This window comes from Falco punctatus, assembly GCF_963210335.1.
Source record: "Falco punctatus genome assembly, chromosome: 6".
NCBI lineage: Eukaryota > Metazoa > Chordata > Aves > Falconiformes > Falconidae > Falco > Falco punctatus.
In genome coordinates this window covers 68,924,972-68,943,152 of record NC_137585.1, presented here as the reverse complement: position 1 = coordinate 68,943,152, position 18,181 = coordinate 68,924,972, and the positions used below count along the sequence as shown (strand labels likewise).

General features: G+C 44.6%; 1 protein-coding gene across 5 annotated transcripts in view; it reads right to left on the bottom strand.

Moving 5' to 3' along the window:
- The window catches only part of MCM10 (minichromosome maintenance 10 replication initiation factor), a 26,128-nt gene extending 7,947 nt beyond the window's left edge, over positions 1–18,181 (bottom strand). For 3 of the 5 annotated variants that reach the window (XR_013928846.1, XR_013928847.1, XM_080391706.1), the window contains exons 1-19: positions 18,061–18,181; positions 16,890–16,942; positions 15,773–16,093; positions 14,888–14,992; positions 14,157–14,291; positions 13,447–13,633; positions 12,522–12,687; positions 11,627–11,794; positions 10,167–10,283; positions 8,596–8,795; positions 7,562–7,662; positions 6,415–6,537; positions 6,190–6,307; positions 5,002–5,230; positions 3,302–3,443; positions 2,499–2,617; positions 1,502–1,615; positions 488–636; positions 235–274 (exon numbers count right to left, since the gene is read on the bottom strand). Coding sequence is in view for 3 of the 5 variants with exons in the window: in XM_080391706.1 (XP_080247832.1) it covers positions 235–274; positions 488–636; positions 1,502–1,615; positions 2,499–2,617; positions 3,302–3,443; positions 5,002–5,230; positions 6,190–6,307; positions 6,415–6,537; positions 7,562–7,662; positions 8,596–8,795; positions 10,167–10,283; positions 11,627–11,794; positions 12,522–12,687; positions 13,447–13,633; positions 14,157–14,291; positions 14,888–14,992; positions 15,773–16,093; positions 16,890–16,896 (2,541 nt within the window). In the remaining 2 variants the exon portion in view is untranslated. Of the gene's footprint in view, positions 1–234; positions 275–487; positions 637–1,501; positions 1,616–2,498; positions 2,618–3,301; positions 3,444–5,001; positions 5,231–6,189; positions 6,308–6,414; positions 6,538–7,561; positions 7,663–8,595; positions 8,796–10,166; positions 10,284–11,626; positions 11,795–12,521; positions 12,688–13,446; positions 13,634–14,156; positions 14,292–14,887; positions 14,993–15,772; positions 16,094–16,889; positions 16,943–17,913; positions 17,961–18,060 lie in introns of those variants that run through there. The other 2 variants (XM_080391704.1, XM_080391705.1) reach the window with 2 other exon arrangements.

Here is an 18,181-nt window from a genome sequence, read left to right as displayed (position 1 = left end):
TTGGTCAAAAGCAAATTTCCCACAGTTAAATAAAACAAAACTTCAAGAACAGAAAGCGAGAAGAGAAGGTCCACTAAAACACAGCCTGCAGGCACCTGTATGTACCTGACAAAATGCAAAGCTGCTTGGTTTTGCTGGGAGCTCATAAGGGCACTGAGGGAAAGCATGGGACAGAAGTACCAAGAGAAGCAGCCAGAGTGCTGAGGCATGCAGAAAATGCTGGCTCACACTTACCTTTAGCATCCCGTCTCTCTCCCATTTGAAGAGGCCACAGCTGAAAGATGGAGATGGCAAGTGAGGATCACTGTGGTGTGTGCTTGCTGCACAGAATGAGGGGGTACAAAACTAGCCCCACACCATTCCCACACTGCTTAACGCAAAGGCTGACATTCCCGTTCCAGGACATGGTTACGTGACTCCCAACATGCTACTTGTGAATGGACAGTACAAACACTCCAGTTGCTATTTCACAAGGCTCATTCCTTACCTAAAGCAGGGCTTTTTCGGGAGCTTGTCAAGGGAAATAGCTCTGTTTCCACAAGGACACTTGAAAAATCGCTTGATGGCATCATGCCAGTGGTAGTCATGGTTATCCTGCACACACATCTCCAGAGGCTTGAAATAGGTGTAATTACACTGTTCAGGAAGGAGAAAGAGAACTGTGAGCACTTCAACAGAGTGTGAGACCTGTTCTGTAGACTGGAAACAGCTGAACATTCAGAGGAAAGTATCTGTCTGCTCCCATCCTGAAGGGCCCACCAGTATGAGATCCTTGGCCCAGGCTTTATCACTGCTCCTTCTAATGACATCCTCCCCACTTTGCCACCACCCTGTGGCTCTGTTCCCAGCACCTCACAGGGCATGCAGGGGCCCTCTGAGCAGCCCCAAAACAGACAGGAAAGGTAGCAAGGGAAAGTGCAAAGCACAGCGGGGCCTGAAACCCTGGGAACAGGAGGTAACTTGGCAGTCCTGGGTTAATGGTTGGACTTGCTGAACTTAAGGGTCTTCTCCAACCAAAACGATTCTAACTCCTCCCTTCCTCTCAGCACATTTGAGATAGTAATAAAGCTCCACTCTTCCTGATGGCAAAATCTATGGAAAAGCAGATAGAGGAATCCCACCCAGTGTTACATCTTCAAGGCACTTCACTTATTTTGTCATGTAATATGGGGAACCAAGGGTCCTGGTACAAAGAACTTCAGATAAGAAATTGGTTAAGTATTTCCAGGACACCAACACTCAAAGAACCCACTGGCATAAATATCAAGTTGAGATGTTCAGCACCGCACTAAAGCTTGCCTTGCCAGTGTCTTCATGTCTCAGTCACTCAGTCCATGGGCTGCTCTCAGCAACAGGCATAAGAACACAACTGTCTCCATTTGATCCCTGCACTGGACTATGGCCAAGACAGTGACAGTCAGGACTCTGTAGGACGGTCCACATCATTTTGTACAGCCCATGTTCCCCTTCACTGCTGTTACCCTGGCTCCCCTTCACTCACCACTTTACATGTCACAACTCGACATTTCACTGCTTTGATGTTCCTCATCTTCTCTTCCAGTTCTTCCTTTTTCACCAGTGGCTGGAAGTATTGCTCCTGCAGTTCAGCCTCAGCCTGTGCAGGCACACAAAAAGACTTGTGGGGAGACCAGTATGGGGGAAGCCACTCCATGAATGGGTGTAGGGCAAATAACTACCAGGCCTGCTTGAAGTAGACTGCGGTCTGGGAGCCAGAGAAACACCAGTCATCTCTTGCTTCCAGAAATCCACAGAGTGCACATGCTGTGCTTCAACACTGCAGTGAGCCACCCCTGAGATGTGTGAGTGGGAAGACATGTACCCATGGAACAGCATGTACCACTGAAGTCAGCACATAGCTATGAGGACAGTGCAGGGAGAGGTCAGGTAGACAGATGTAATGAATGGAATTGGTTCTTAGCCAAAATATTACTCCTCAAAAGACCTTAAAACAACCAGGACTTCATACCAACACATGTCCAAGATAAAAGCCCTGTGCCACTGGAGGTGCTTTACCCCTGGGAACATGCTCAGCAAAGACCCCGATGGCAGAAATTAAACCTCTTTACTCTTCAGGGCAACTGCTGGCATTTTACAGGCTCCATGACTTACATGAGTCCCAGATGAAGGTGGCAGCTATCTTTATGCAGCCAAAATGTCAAGAAATTAGGGACAAAATAGGCACATGGCTAACTGGGTTTTAAGGCAGATGCATTTCTTTGATCAACCACTAATCAGGAGCTTCACAAATTCTTCCAAACACAGAAAAAAAACCCAAAAAGGCAACCATGGCTACGGCAATAACACTGACTTGCAGGCACTGTGCCCTGTGTGCTTAAGAGACCCCTGAGCTCTACTCATCAGGACAATTTGGTGCCTATGACATGTTTTGAGTGCCTGCTTCTTGCTGAAATCATTATGAGGAGTCCAGACAGCTCCCTAGTTCTGAGCCCTCAGTCACGGCTGGACTGAGGCCATACCTCTTTCAGGACATCTGTGTGCTTGGACTTGGCATTCAGGATTTTTTTGAACTCTTCTGACTCCAGATAGGCCAGCTGCTCACGCAGTTTCTTTTGGGCAGGCTCCAGTTCATCCATATCTAGGGAGACAAAAAGGCTCAGTCCCAGAGACCAAGTTCAAAACAAGGTTTTTGATCTCTAAGTATGGTCACTGCAGTAGATTTTGGAAGTGTCAGGTCTCTCAGGCAGCTGTTCAGGTCAAATAGCAGCCTTTCACAGTTCAGGAACATGAAGCCATATTTGAACTTGGCTTCAGGAAAAACAAAAGCGTTTTAAAAATAACATTGCATCTTCTCTCAAAGCACTGTACTAGGACTGCATGCTACTTCCAGGGCAGCAATCAGTGTTGCCCCCTTGACTTATTGAGAAGCTTTAATGGGAATTAAACAATTCATCCACCATCACACAGTAAATCACCTGCAGGCAAACTCAAGTTCCCACAGAAAATTCAGATGCCTTCCCAGGTGGGACTATTTCTTGGTTTCCCTTGATTAAGTCAGTTGTGCATCACAGATGCTCAAGTGCCAAAAGAAAGGGAACAAATATGAGGACAGGGAGCTATCAAAGGTAACATCTCACACTCTCTCCACAGAGTTAAAGGGTTTGTTGCAACAATCTCTAAGTTCTAAACAGACCTAATTTGGCGTCCCTTTGGCATAGCAATTAAGCCCTTAACCCAGCACCTAGCACTCTGTTCAGCAGAACATAAGCATACATTTTCTATTCTAGAAACTACCACCACACACCATTCTCTGCTTTTGTACCTTGTGGCTGAGCAACATTTTTCTCAACTCTTTCAACAATTTCTAGGACATCATCAACATCAGCTCGTTTCCTCTTGACACTGTTCGGATCAGTTTTAGCAAGAATCTGGCCTTTTGCTCGTAGTCGTTGTACCGCAGCCAGCTAGAAAACAGGAAAAAGCAGTGAATGTGTTGGTGACCAGTCTGGCCCCCATGTTCTGCTTCCAGAAGTAGCACTGGAAGTCTGTCAAATGGAGCAGACAAGATCCATTGGCTTTAGCACAGAGCTGGCTGAAGACAGGCCCAACAAAATTCCCAGCTCTGCTGTACATCTAATTCACCACATCACCCAACCTCTTGTGACTTCCCAAACCATAAAAATCACTCCTCCAGGGGTGTTACCAGGCCTGATATCTCTGCAGCTGTGCTTTAACTGCTTCACAAATCATTAAGCTTTTCAGAGGAATCAAATCACTTTATTTCCACATAAATTGGTAACAATTAGGAACTAACAAAATTGTGTACAACTATTCCTTTCCATACTCCCAGAACGCTAAGATACCATCTTCCTTGCTGAAAGAGAAGTTTCTTTGACAAACATATGAACAGGTTTGTGCCAAGGAAAGACGCAGTCTGTTCTGTCTAGAAATCAAAATTATCCAAACTCATGGCACAACCCAGCTAAACTACTTCACTGTTGCTTACCCTTACATGGCAAAAGGAAAACACACCACACTACACTAGCAATGCCAAAGAACAAACATGCAGAGTCTAGCATTTCAGGGATTTACAGCACAGAAACCCTGCCCTTTCCCAGCACTTCAGGGTTTTCATGCTTGTAAAACAACCAATAGCAACAGGCCTTGCCCTCCTTCTGTAAAAATCACTTCAGCACCTCCCATCCTGGTCCAGGACCTATCCACAGCCTCAAGCTTTAAGAGGTTCCAAACCCCCAAAACACAAGAGCAAAAAGAGCAGCCACTGGTGGACAGAGCAGCTCTGTCCCACCTGCATGAAGAACAGAATACAAGACCAGCCACACAGCTGCTCCAAACTGCTCTTCAAAGGTAGTTTGCCCAAGGGGTGACAGACTATGTCAGGTCATAAAGAACAGTCAACTCTGCTCAGAGAAGCTGCCAACATGCACAAGGAAGTGTTTTTTCAGCAGAAAGCTTAGCATTAGGTTCATGACTTAAATGAGATGCTCTATCTCCCCATCTACTTTTCCCAAGTCCCATTCCAAGAGCATGCTCGGTCCCCTGTCCATGCCCAATTGGCATTTGCTGAAATTGCCAGTTGCATCAGTGGTTTCAGTGATGCTTGCCTTTAGACAGGATCAAGAGCGAGTTCATGAGCATCACACACGAGACAGATTGTAACAACTCACTGCTGACCAATTCAGGTGGATTTTGAACAAATGAGAGACACTAGCTCTGGTGGCCAAATATCACCCACACAGGCTCCTCTTAAGCAGCTGTTCCACTGCTCTGAAGGTTGACTACAGGTAAGATGGTAGCACGGACCTTGGTACTAACAGCTGTCAGGAACCACAGGTTTCTTGTGTACTGTAATGCAGGCCAGTCTGATCCCACAAATCAGAAACTTCACTAACATCAGAGATGAGCTGGCCTGTATCTGACCAAAGACTCCTCTACTACTGCAAACCAAACTTCCCTTAGCCTCCCCTTCCCAATATTTAAAGAGATTCAAAGAGCTGTTACCTTTTTGGCTTCTGCCAAGCTGTCTAGCTTTGGTGTTGGAGGTGGAGACCTGTCAAAGAAGAGGATATCTTCTCCTTCTGAGAATCCTGTGCCTAGCCTGGGCCTTTGAGGAGTTGACATTTTTCCAGCTTTGGGAAACTCTGCTCCAGTTATTGGGGAACAGAGTGAGGACTCTCCAGAGGAGGACAGGACAGCAGGGCTGCTGGCTTTATTTGTGTTCTGGAGAAACCTTGTAAGACAAGAATTGCAATAGGGACACAAGTCAAAGAGACAAAAAGGTTTAAGAAACCGATAGGAATGGAAGGGATGCAGACTCTAATTTTTCACTATTTGGCCTTTTATTGCTAGAAAAACATGCAGCAATATAGGGAACCACAAGAGTAAAACAAGACTGATAAGGAACTCACTGGGTTGCTGAAATCAAGAGTGACTTGAAGAATTCACCAGAAGGAGTGAACATCAAATTGCCTTGAAAACTAATGTCAAAGAGAAGTGTCAAATGAAGCTGGGAAGTGGGAACAGAAAGCACTTGGAAAAATGGGCTTCTTTGCAGGACAAGTAGTTAAGCAGGGGGACTCTTTGCCACCATAGTCACATAAATGTTTATGTTTACAGAGGTCACAATGGAGGTTGGACAGGTTAATGGGGCGGGGGGGGGGCATGGAAAGTCTCTTCAGAGAAATTTTATCAGATACCACCTTTAGCTTGGCAAGTCCCTGAAATACACACTGTTGGAGGTTGTAAGAGTATTTAGAGGAAATATGTCATGATTGTGCCTAGTCATTTTATTCTCCTTCATGTTCTGTTTTGGCTCCTGTTGAGCCTTTTGAGGCTACTTGGCTACATCGATCTTGGTCTCGCCACAGTGGCTCTTCTGAGGTTCTTCTTAGGCTTGTTAACAACATATGCACAAAACACTGTGCAAATCTTAAGGTTCAGAAGACCCCTGCAAGCCAAAAATGAACACAACCAGGACTCCTGACCCCAGTTTCCTACTCTAATCAGCCTCTTCCCATCATGCCTTCCAGTTGCCAAGTACTGTGCTGGAACATTTCCATTTGGTTCTCCACTAAATATCGGGATATTTCTAATTTAATGAAGTTTTTATTAAAACAGCAAAACACCTCCCACAGTTATACTTAGGGCCACAATAACGGAATGCTTCCTGTGAAAATATGTATGTATTACCGCCTCTGAATCTCTTCAGATCGTTTTTTTCTGGCCTCCAGCAATTTCTGTTTCTGTTGCTTGAGCAGTGCTGAAGCAGAGATGGACTGAAAACTGGCCCCTTGCTTCTTTTCAGCACCTAGGAGAAAAAACAAACCACACCACATTAAAAAGCCACTAATGTTTGCTGAAAAGAAGGCTGAGTGATTTCAGGAATGGGTTTTCCTTCAGGCAAAAGGTCAATACCTGCTTTGGTCCAGTGTTTGCAGAGGTTTCGTGCTCCAAAAGTTGGCTGTGCCAGCAGTTCCTTGAACTCCTCAGAACATTGCATGGGTCTGTCAGAACATTGCATGGGTCTGTTTGCTGCACCTGGAGCACAAGAGGCAGAAATACAACAAATTTAGAGCCAGAAAGGGAAGCAGACCTGGTTTTAGAGATGTAGTCTAGGTTGGAAGAAACCCCTGCAGGTCATCTGGGTGAGCACCCCACCAAAGCAAGGCCAGTTTCCATATTATATTTGGGTGCCCAAGGCCTTGTCCTCACAGAGCACATCACGATGACTTTCCTACCCCTTCAGCAATTTCAACAGTCAGCTCCGCATCAGTCTTGGTTGTCTGTGGTACTCCCACCATTCCCATTTTCAGAATGCTTGAAAGCTGTGAATCCACCAAATCTTATCCCTGGAGAATTAAGAGCAGCTAAAAGCTAGACAAAGGACACACACTACGTTGTCCAAAATGGAGGCAACTGAGGGAACTGAAGGATGTGAATAAGACATCTAAGTGGCATCTAGATCTAGAGCACATAGTTTGAATAAGCTGTCATCTGCTCTCCACCGAGCATAAAGAGGGCATAATATTAAGTGCATTACAGAAACAAAATGGAGGCAGAAAAGATCTATTGGTGACATCCCAAAAGTCATGGAAGGCACATGCTTTGAAGATCCCAAAAGAAAAGCACTAGAAACAAGCTGGGTACTCAGGAGGTCCCCTGCAGCACAGACCTAACTGATTTATACTTAATATTATTAGACGCTTTCAAGATTGACAGAAGTCATGCATTCCAATAAAATAAAGTAAGTTCTTAAAACTTCCAGTTCCCATTAATCTGGCAAAGATCTGTTACTGTTCAAAGACAGAACAGGAGACTTAATTCAGGAGCATTGATGAAAAAACAGACACATGGAGATACACAGTTGCTTAGTCACATTTGCCTTGCAGCTGCGATCTCAAGAGGGAAGAGGAATTTAGATCAATTGAGAAAGCAACCTGCAAATGGCTATCTCTTTAGCAAACCAATTGCCAGATTCAATCAGCGAGTAACAGGGTCCTGGGATACATCTACACATCAAGCTGGAAATATCTGAAGGGTAAAGGTATGGGTAACTAGGTACCAATTTTCTGCCTGGTTTCCTGGACAATTGCATCAACACCTCTCACGACCAGGTTGGTGAGAGTGGTTTGAATCTTCCTTTTCGGTACCACAGCTGCTGCACTAGAAAGAAGAAACAAAACCAGAATATCAGTTTTCCCCATGGTTAGAACAAGGGCAGGAGAATGCTAGATTCAACAAAACTCCAGCTACCCTTCTCTCATCTGTCTTTGGGAACAGTGTGGATCTAAATCCAAATTCTAGCACAATGTTTAGGTTCTCCCGTTTCTCTCTAGGTTGAGACATGCATTTCCTATGCAGTGATGGAAAACTAAACATAAGTAATAGCTAAGCTTTTCTCAGTTAGTTCTAGGGATAAAAAAGAAGCTAGAAATGCTTTGTCACTGTGGAATCACACCAGTTATCAGAGGGCAGTTGTAAGGGAATGAAAGCCATGTGCAAGCAAAGGGCTTGATCCAGCTTTTACTCAGAATTTGGATGGAGGACCTGGCCCCTCCATGCTAGTTATAAGATGCATACTCATCTACTGATCCTGGTCACTTAATAATGAACAGTGCACTACTACCATCTCTTCATTAACACACAGTGATACTATTTTATTTCAGTCAAGAGGAGGAGGAAATACAGAATACACAGAGTCTTGGATTAAACACAACGAACCATAACAAAATATGGTGAGGGAATGGCACTGAAAAATACTTATCTCGGACACTCAGATGGTTGGGATCTCATGATTAATTCCACTTACTGAAATGCAATGCTGCCTGGCTTCACAACACAGTATTAATTCACAGGTAAAAACACCCCTTACCACATCTTAGCACTGATTGTTAAAATTTTCCTATCAAATAGCAGCTCTGTTACCCCATGGGACCAGGAGGATTATACCAATCATGGGGCATTTATTCCTATTCAGTTAATGTAGTTAAGTCAAAGGGATCTCTGACTACACAGACACCCTTAGAGATAGCTTCAGGCTTACTGGCATATCAGAAGTTCTGTTTGAAACCAATGGAAATAAGTGGTTTATCTTACATTGAGGCTGCATATGCTGCTGAAGAGACACCTCCATAGTAAAACCCATCCTGACACAGCTTCTCCTTCAAACTGGGATTTTTCCGACCAACTTTTTTGGGAATGCGACCACCAGAGAAGGTGGACTGCAGGTCTGCCCGCTTCGAGCTGAGTTTCTTGTACTGGGATTGTATGTGATACTGACAATATTCACAGTCATTCTAAAAAGAAATGGGAGAAGTCTGTTGCAGAACACCAGCAATTACAATTTACTTCATTCCTCTCACCCACATGCATCCTTCTACGGCTAAACTGAATTAACATCTCTGTTGTAGTACTCCAGCATTCGACCTACTCAGCAAGCATTTGCCCACACTCCAGCAATGAAAAACAAAAGTAAAATTGCCCATGCTAATCACTGGAAAACCTGTACATCGAAGAATTTTAAGGTTGTTCCTTGGCTCAAGTCAACTGATGTCCCAGGTCCTCTTGCCCAGATTCTTACTCTTCACTCTGAACTGTACATGATTTTCTTACTGGTATGAACACAAAAAAAACCCTAACACCAAAGCAAGATACTTCATATACTCATTTTTTAATTCATTCATCAGTTTCCACTGTCAATCCAAGGGAGTTTAGAACTGAAGATAGTGAGCCTGCCAGTCAGAGACAGCAGTGCCATAAACGTGCTCACTTGGGGTGTTTAACTTTTACAAAAAAAAAACCCTGTCCATTCTCATTGATGTTCATCTACCCCAGATTTGTATAACTACAATTACCACACAATCAAACATTTTTTGTCACTAATTGGACAGCCTTCATAAGGTTCTTCTGCCAGACAAGCTCCATCTACAGTTTGTTCCAGGTGGCACTGGAACATCTCACTGAAATTGAGAATCTTGTGCACAGCCACCTCCTGCAGTGGGTCTGCTATCACAGCCTTCTTTTGCTACAAGTACCTTCTGTATTTGTCATCCTCCCACTCCACACACTTTGAGTTCCTCCCCAGTTGTTCTTTCCTTCATTTTCTCTGCTCCTTCCAAGTGCTACCCTACTGCTAACTACAACCCTTCTGACTTAGGGTTCCTTTTGAGTATCACAACACCACTATAGCCATGAAGTGGCATAATCCACAAGTTCTTTAAACTAGTAAAAGCCAGTACGGTCCCTAAAAGAAGAATCCCAACACCTTTTTCCTCTCATGTCCAGGGCCCCACATTCAGGTATAAATATTCTGGCAGCTTACAGGCATGCTGGACCAGGGAACTCATTCGGTTAAAACCACCTCTAGTGCAGTGCAGAGAAGCTTGCACTGGTGCAAAGGAGAATGAAAGTGTGTGGAGACAGTGGCAACCACGGGTCAAAGCCACCTCATTTCACTGCAGCACCAACTCTGCATTTCAGGAACTACTGTGCTGCTCCTACAGGGCCATCACAGAAACAGCTCCTCTGGGTTTCATTTCTCAGTGTCTCCACCCACTTTAGTTACAAGTCAAGAACCAGAAACACGTCAGAGTCAGAGCATCAGTATAAAATCAGCAACCAGAGTTTTACCAACAGCTTAAGGATGGCCTAACTACTGAGATACAGACCAGGTTCACAATCTGCGCACAAGGATCACCATTCTTCTTCCTGGCTTTGCAGGTGCCCATGTCCAGAGCTTCACCCATGAGAAGGATCTTCTGGGGATGGTCAACAGACAAACACAGCTAGAAAGAAATCAGAACATGCCTTGAGGTGGACTGGACAGGCTTCTCTCTAGATGTCACTGGTTTGGCTCTGGTCCAGTTTGGTACCTCTGATATTAACAATGCAATATTAAAATGCAGTTTAAGAGAGCCACATGTCCTGTTCAGGTTGAGAAAAAGTTCAGTTAAAAAGAAAAAAGTTAATTTCTTTCTCACAAAGAGATGAAAGACATTGGATTTCTGTGCTTAGAGCCTCAGGAAACAAAGGACCAGCAAAAGCAGACCTAGTTGTGCTGTAGATGATGGTCCTGTACAACTACTTGGCTCTGACACCATCATGACAACCACACTGGGGAGTGAATGGGAAGGAGATGCACGAGAGCTCTGTGCAAGAACAGCATCTACTTCATGCATCCAGAGATACCAGGAATTGTGTCTGTAGCTAAGAAACACTTTGACAAGTCAGTTTTAATGTAGTTCCAAATGTGTACATTTCAGCTAAGAGCAGCCATTTTTAACAGTTAAATACAGCCCTTACATTAAATCTGGTATGCCTTTCTACTCACCAACAGGACGTTCTAATCTTTATTCATGTTAATTTAAGCAATTATATACCTTAATAGACAATTAATGAGATTCTTAATTTTTTCATTTGGAGAATTTAAAATGCAAAACACTAAATCACCAGCTACTAGACTGAAATTCCCCTTGACAGAAGACAGTAAAAACAGTTTCCATTCCAGTGCAATTAAAAAGATATTACAAAAAATTAATTTATTAGCAAAATGAAGCCACCTTAAATGTTTTGATGCATACAGAGAAGTAATTCATCATGTTTTGATTTTATAAATAATTGATTAAACAAGCGAAGTACTATGTATCTATACATAATACATCATCTGTTTAACAAATCAAATATTGCTTATCAGTCATGATTTTGGAACCACAAAACATTTTGCAATCACATCTCGTGCTTAAATTAGCAAAGAGAAATGAGCTTCCCCACCTTCTTCAGCTTTGAGAGACCTCTAGGGTGAAATAGGCATTGCAAATAGCTGAATAAACTGAAATGAGAACACATTCCCTACATCCGTGGAAGAGCCAACTGCTACTGAAATCAGATTAAAAAAACCCACTTGAATAAATTCTGGTTTTAGATACTTAACAGGACTTCTTGAAGTTCATTCTTCCAGAAGGCCAGGAGCACATACACATCACACAAATAATCTGAATGCAATTCAAACTGTTTAGGCACACTGCCGTAAATTCAGACTTAACATGCTATAAAGCTAAATCTCGGATATAAAAAAGTTCAGATACAAGTTTTTATCTACAGCTGATGGGCAAGTGAAAAATCCTCTCACCTCACTGGAGCCTTCTTTAGGTTTCATAGGATTAGCATTGAGCAGCCCGATGACTGTGCCTTTGTCTGTCTTCCAGTGCTCTTTGTGGACGTCACCAAACAAGAAGAGTGAGACACATTGACTGAGATCCCGTAGGTCATTCAGATGCCAGATACTGAAGGTTCTGCCCTGGAACAGATATTTGCTTTCCTTTCAGCTGTCAGTACAGGGATATTGCATTCCCTCTTGCTGCTGCTTTTAAAGAATTATTCTGATTTCCCAGCCCTGGGTCTTCCTGACGCAGAAAAGCACAATTTGTGACCTCAGAACAGGTTAGCTACAGCATCTCCAGCCATACCACATAGCCAGTTCTGGGATTCTTAAAGGCCAAAATAGCACAATAATACTGCTACCACCAATCTTCCTGATATTAAAGCTGGACAGCACACTTGCTTGCTGAATGAGGAGGTTTCTACCCCACTGAACAAACAAACCCAAGGCATATCCAGATCTCTGTTTCATCAATGACTTCCTATAGAACATGTACAGCATCTAGGACAGAATAACCTCTTGGGAAATTATGGCAGCAGAATGTGTGGCACATTTAAAACATGAGGGCTGTCTAGAAAGACTGAGAGCCCGAGTCCTTTTTTTCACACTGTCATTTAACATACAACAGTAACATAATGGTTACATTAGCCAATGCTACTGTCTGGGACAGTTGTACCAGATAAGCTAAGGACTTACCCTGAGGAGTAAAAGCAGCATTACTCCATGAAAACAGGTGAGCCTAGATCTTTAATACAGTAACTTTTCATTAACTACATGGAGCTGGCTGATTAAGTTCAAGACCTCATTAGTTTCTCAGGGAAGACCACCACTTGAACCGAGGAAGGGATACAATGAAGTTACTTACATTATTTGCACTCTGAGGAGTGACCTTCTTCACTATGACTCCAAATGTTACCCAGTCTATTTCCTCCAGATTTTCTGCAGCAAGTTTGCTCTTCAGCTGAGACAGACGGATGAGCTTCCGGTTAACCATTTTCCTGTCCATTTCAGCCGAAGACACCCGGGGATTTCTAGATCAAGCAAAAGCATGTAAAAGAACACATCCATTGGCGTAAATGGACAAGACAATCAAAGCCATCCGGCGTACCTCATTTCACCCTGAGGTCACTTGAAACAAAACTCTTCGGTTCAGGACACTGTACAAATATCAGAAAGTTACTGATCACAGTGCTTTTTGTCCAAATAGTTGCACTGCAACTCAGCCCTGAGCCTGCATTAAACTCCGCTCATTTCAGGAATGACTGAGTAGGACTGACTGAGCTGCATTTGAAAATCCAGCATGGTTTCTGGTGAGGAAAGACACTGAGCATTCAGAGACCTCTCGTGGCCACATCGAGTATGGGGATCACAAGTGGCTCCCAAGCCTTCCCAGTGTGGAGCAAAATCTGCTCAACTGGAGCACGGCTGGGCTTTGTGCATGCTTGCTGCTTCCCTCCTCCACCATGGAGAACATCCCAGGGAAGGCAGCGCTAATAAAATGATAGCTTTTTTTTGTTAGAAAAGAGCAAAGGTGAAAATAGTAAAAGAAATACGATACTAAGCCAGAAGTCAGTGTTACCTATCTACTGATGAACCAGCCAATGCTGTGTGGCTTTGTGTTACATCCCCTAATGACTAATTTGCCATGGTTAAAGGATGTATATACAGCAAGTCAGAAATCCTGTCCTCTGTGCACCACTTGGGTGCACAGGATGTTGGACCAACTACATTTTCTTTCCCTTTACTAGAGGGTGATGTCCCCAGACCGAGTTCAGTGCTGGGCTGCTTACCTTAATCTCAGTCCCGAGAAGGTTTCCACAGACACTGGCTGAGTTGCTGCATTGGAGCATGTAGGCACATGAGGAGTCTTCTCTCTGGTCACCTTACTGGGTGTGTTCCCTGCAGCAGACTTCAGAGGCTGGAACGCCAAACTGAGGACTTGCCGTGGAGGAGGAGTTTTGTTCTCTTTAGCAGGAACTACCCCCCCCCCCCAAAAAAAAATCTTAATAATGAAATAAAACTTCTTAATAAAAATGACACTAATTTATACCTGACCAGAGACAGGAGTCTAATATAACACACTATTTAAAAACAAAAACAAAAACAAAAAAACCAGATGTAAAACTCTCTCCCAGTCAGCTGGGAGCTAACTGATGGCTTCATATTAGTTACAGGTAGCTCTAGCAATGAGTTCCACCTCATGGGGAGCTTCTCAGAGCAGCTCTCATTTTCTAGGCAAGCTAAACTGTAGGAATACATGGATACAAGCTACACTGCTGCATGTGTCCAAGTTAACCATAGCAGTACACAGCACGGTACCCATTGCAAAGAATACAATAATTAACTCTGTAATAAGCTCTGTTCCACTGTGACCAGGCTGCTACTGGTGTGCTGACAAGTGTAAAGCTATCCTGGATGTGTCTATACCACTGCAGTGCACTAGACAGGCTTTCAACAAAAGCCCAGTGTGTTTCAGTGAAAGGTAGATTGAGAACGGTACCTGCTGAGGATGCTTTTGATTTCTGGGTTCCTCGCTTGGCTGGAGGTAAAGGATTGTCCAGCTGGGCTGAAAAACATGGTGACTCTTGCAGCTTCTGAACATGCCTTTCCTTTAAAGGTGGACAGGGAGATTTACCTGGCCAAGGAAACAAAAAAATATGAGATCTCAGGATCTGGACTCAAACACTAAGAATAGCTCTGAACTAAGTAATTATTTGAATAACAAGTCCAAGTCTGGGTCCCACATGGAAACCCTTCAGCTAAGTGGCCAGCATCTGAAATGCAGCAGCTGCAAAAGCCCCAATGACTCTACCCCATAACAACCTAAAAATTCTAATGTCACTGAAACCACAAAGCTGTGGAAAATAGGAACATCCCCCTGCTTTTCAGTTTTCACCTGTAGTTTCATTGCTACACCCAATGTGCTACAGCAACAAACAGCTGTATTTTCTGTGTGTACCAACCACTGCCAGTAAGAAGGGACACTTCCAGAAGACCCTGGAGGACTTCAGTCATGGAAGCTGCCCCATGTAGAATCAATCCATGATGCAGATACCAAAACTGCAGCTCACTAAGTTAGTCTGTAGCTGCAGGAAACATCCTGTGTGGGAATACACCAGATCACAATTCCTCCTTGCTACTCAGTGCCCACTTCAGGATTATCTGGAGTCTTGCCTATAAATTGCATGTTGGTAGGCCAACAAATCAAACCCATTTAATTAGTCTCATTACCAAGGCTTTTCTTCTCATGGCCTGAACTGGATTGCTGCTCAATAGCAGTCTTCTGCAACTGCTCCTGTAACTTCTTCATCTGTTCTTGCAATTTTCTCATCTCAGCTAGGAAAGAAAGGAGAAGGATAATAATGAAGGCAGCGGGAAGCCACTGCAAACAGGGATTTATGAGGTCCCTGGAAGCGTGGCAGTTTTACTACATCATAGGAACTTTGAAAACAAAAGACTCAAGCCACAATACAGATATACTTGATTCTACATGGTTCACAGTAAAGGGACACTTTTCCATACAGCCTGGAGCTGACCTCTCTTGTGTAAGTATTCTACTTGATCACAGCATGTTCCTTGCCATATTGCATAGAACTCTCCTATTGAACATAGGACAATTTAAATGGCTGATGACTGCATAGCCCAGCATAAAGAAATGCTTCCCGTATAACCAAATATGCAGCCTGGACACAGGAAAGCTCAGTGGCCAGCTCTGCTTCCACACCAACTGGTAAAGCAGAACCTCCTGCCAGGAAGTCCTCAGGGGGAAGGGATTACTGTGGTGGTGAAAGATGCCAGGATGACAGCCCTGAAGACTGAAGCAACATTTCTCTTCATCAGACAAGGCACAGGTGCATAGGCAGCCTTCCCTATCCTGGTCACCAGAGTTAGTTTAGTCTCCCTGGTTTGCTTAAGTCCTCTGTCCTTTTGGGAAAATAGGTTTGGCAAGTCACAGAGCACTGAAGACTGGACTTGGAAACTTTCACAAGGACTTTCTGTATTCCCCCTCTGGGCACCACCCTCAACTGAGAAGCAACAGGCCTTACCTGCTGCCTGTTAACTCTCTAGAGACAAGATATATACAATAAAACACATAAAAGATGCTGTTACAGAAACCTTGCAGTTCTTGGTTGCTTTTCTCTTTTGCCTGACTGGGAGCTGAGGTAGGGACAGTTTCCTCTGCTGCCTCCTCTTCCAGCAGGTCATCTACATCACCAAACAGTGTAGCCAGATTCTCCTTCTGCTTATCAATCATGCTATCCTCAGCATCAACCTCCTCCGTGTAGGACGCATCATCTTCTGCATCAAAGAGCTCATTGTATTCATCTGGTTCTCCCCCATCACCCTCTGGAGCATCTTCCTCCTCAGGAGGATTCCCCTCCTCATTTGTCTCACTTTCTTCCAGGAGGGAGGCCAACAGATCCAACTCATCATCAGCTAAAGCAAAAATCAAACTCACCGTTATTCCTGTTCAGTTAGAGGAAAGGTGCCAAGGAATAAAACATCCAAGATACTCTAATTACAAGCTAAGGTAATTAGCTGTAATTACTGAAACTAAATTGGAGCAGCAAGTGGCATTTTTAAAAAACTGCTTCAGCTTTGGCTCAAGAAAGATAGAGCAGCTTACTGCTGTCTGGTCAGACGGAAACATCATTGCAGACACTTTCAACTTGTGATCCAGGCTACTTAACACTTGCTCCTCCTCCTATGCAGCTGCTAGTACAACAGCTGCTGTTACAAAGTGAAGCCTGGGGACCTGTAAAGGTGTAGGCAGCTCTACAGGCACCTACGTGGCTTTTCCCAATGGAAGGTGAAGAGGAAGATGCAAGGCAGTCGAGAAAGTGTATTCTCAGGTATGATTTGCTCAAGGAAGAGCATAGTGAACAAAGAAATACAAAAACAAAGGAACAAATATGGAAAAAAGAAAATCAAGTACAGCGAGAGGAACGGGACAGAGAAGAGCAGAACTGACATTCAGAACAAATCAAGAAATTTGTTTAGCCTTTGCTGCTGAAGAAAACAAAACCAGGGAAGGGACAGAGCAGTCTCACAGAAAGGTGACAAGAACGAAAGCAAGAGGCAACCTCAAAGGCCTCTGCAAGTGCAGTCAGTGTGATATAATTTCCTTTCCTAAAAGGCTTACCAAGTTTTCTGAACACTTGAACTTCTTAACTAACATAACCGATCAGAAGACACTTTACTATTCAAAGTAAAAGAGTACTTTCCCCCTTACCGTCCATGATTTCACCGGGATTTCTTCAAGAGCCCCTCAAAAAGAAATATTCTCTGTTATGGGGAGAACAACAGTGATACTGTTAAAGCGAATATAGCTCATCTACAAAAAAATACTGTGTTCAGGCTCCTTATTTGATAATTTGCAAACCAGAAGCTTGCTTTTATTTACGGCTGCAAGTGAGGACTCCACCGAATTTAAAACCCTCACACATTTTCTACATCTAAAGTCTGCCCTATACTGAACTCACTGCAGTGTAGAAGCATGACTCTAAAAAAACAAAAGCCCATAATAGACAAAGATTTTAAGAAATACCTACCATGGTCTCACAGTAATAACCACGTCAACCTCACTGGTCCTGGACCATAAAACCAATGTGCATTTAATTAGTTATTGACATTTAAAAAATATTGTTATTCCTTAAAGCGTTATGTTTTACATTTCTCACAGCTCCTCCATTTCACAGACACATGTCCATGAAAAATAATCAGCACAGGCCAAGGGAAGACTTGGGTGAGAAGGGAAATCCACTGAAGATGGATTGCATGCAAACTCAAACTCTGTGCTTACAGGCCTTTCTGCTGCAAAGCCTTTTCGTTTCGCCCATAAACTCCACTTTTAATAGAGCTCTTTTCTCTTGCTGCATTATATTTATTTTCAGCAAAGAACAAAACAAAACTCAGGAGCACACACGAGCAGGGATGGCTAGTGACCACCACCGTGCCCCAGGCTCCCGCCTCCCGCTGGGACACCGGCCCCGGGGCCCACCCTGCTGCCGAGCGGGTGCCGCGGGGGCTCGGCCGGGGGCCGCGGCGGGTCACCCCGCCTGCCGCCCTCGGGAGCCAGCCCCGGCTCGCCGCCTCCTCCCTTCCCACGGACCCCAGCACCCGCGCGATCGCCAAGCCTGCCCTCAGGGATCCCCGATTCTCCCACAGCGCTGCCCGGGAGCCCCCCACCCCGCCCCGCCTCCAGGGGACCCTCCTTCCCCTCGCAGCTCTACTCCCCGCTCGGCCGACTCCCCCACCCAGGGGAACCTCGACCTCCTCCAGGGCTTCTCCGCGGACCCCGATGCCTCTCCCACCAGCCCCTCCCCGCCGAGGATGGCTTTCTAAGCCCCGGTCCGCCCGCAGCCCCGGTCCGCCCGGCTCTCCCCTCACAGGACCTCACTCACCACCAGCCGCGCGCTCACTGACACCCGCCAAAACTCCAACCCGGCCACGCCCCCTCCCGCGCATGCGCTCCGGGGTGCGCGCGCCCCGCGCCATCTTTACTCCTGGCAGCAGGGGCGCCGC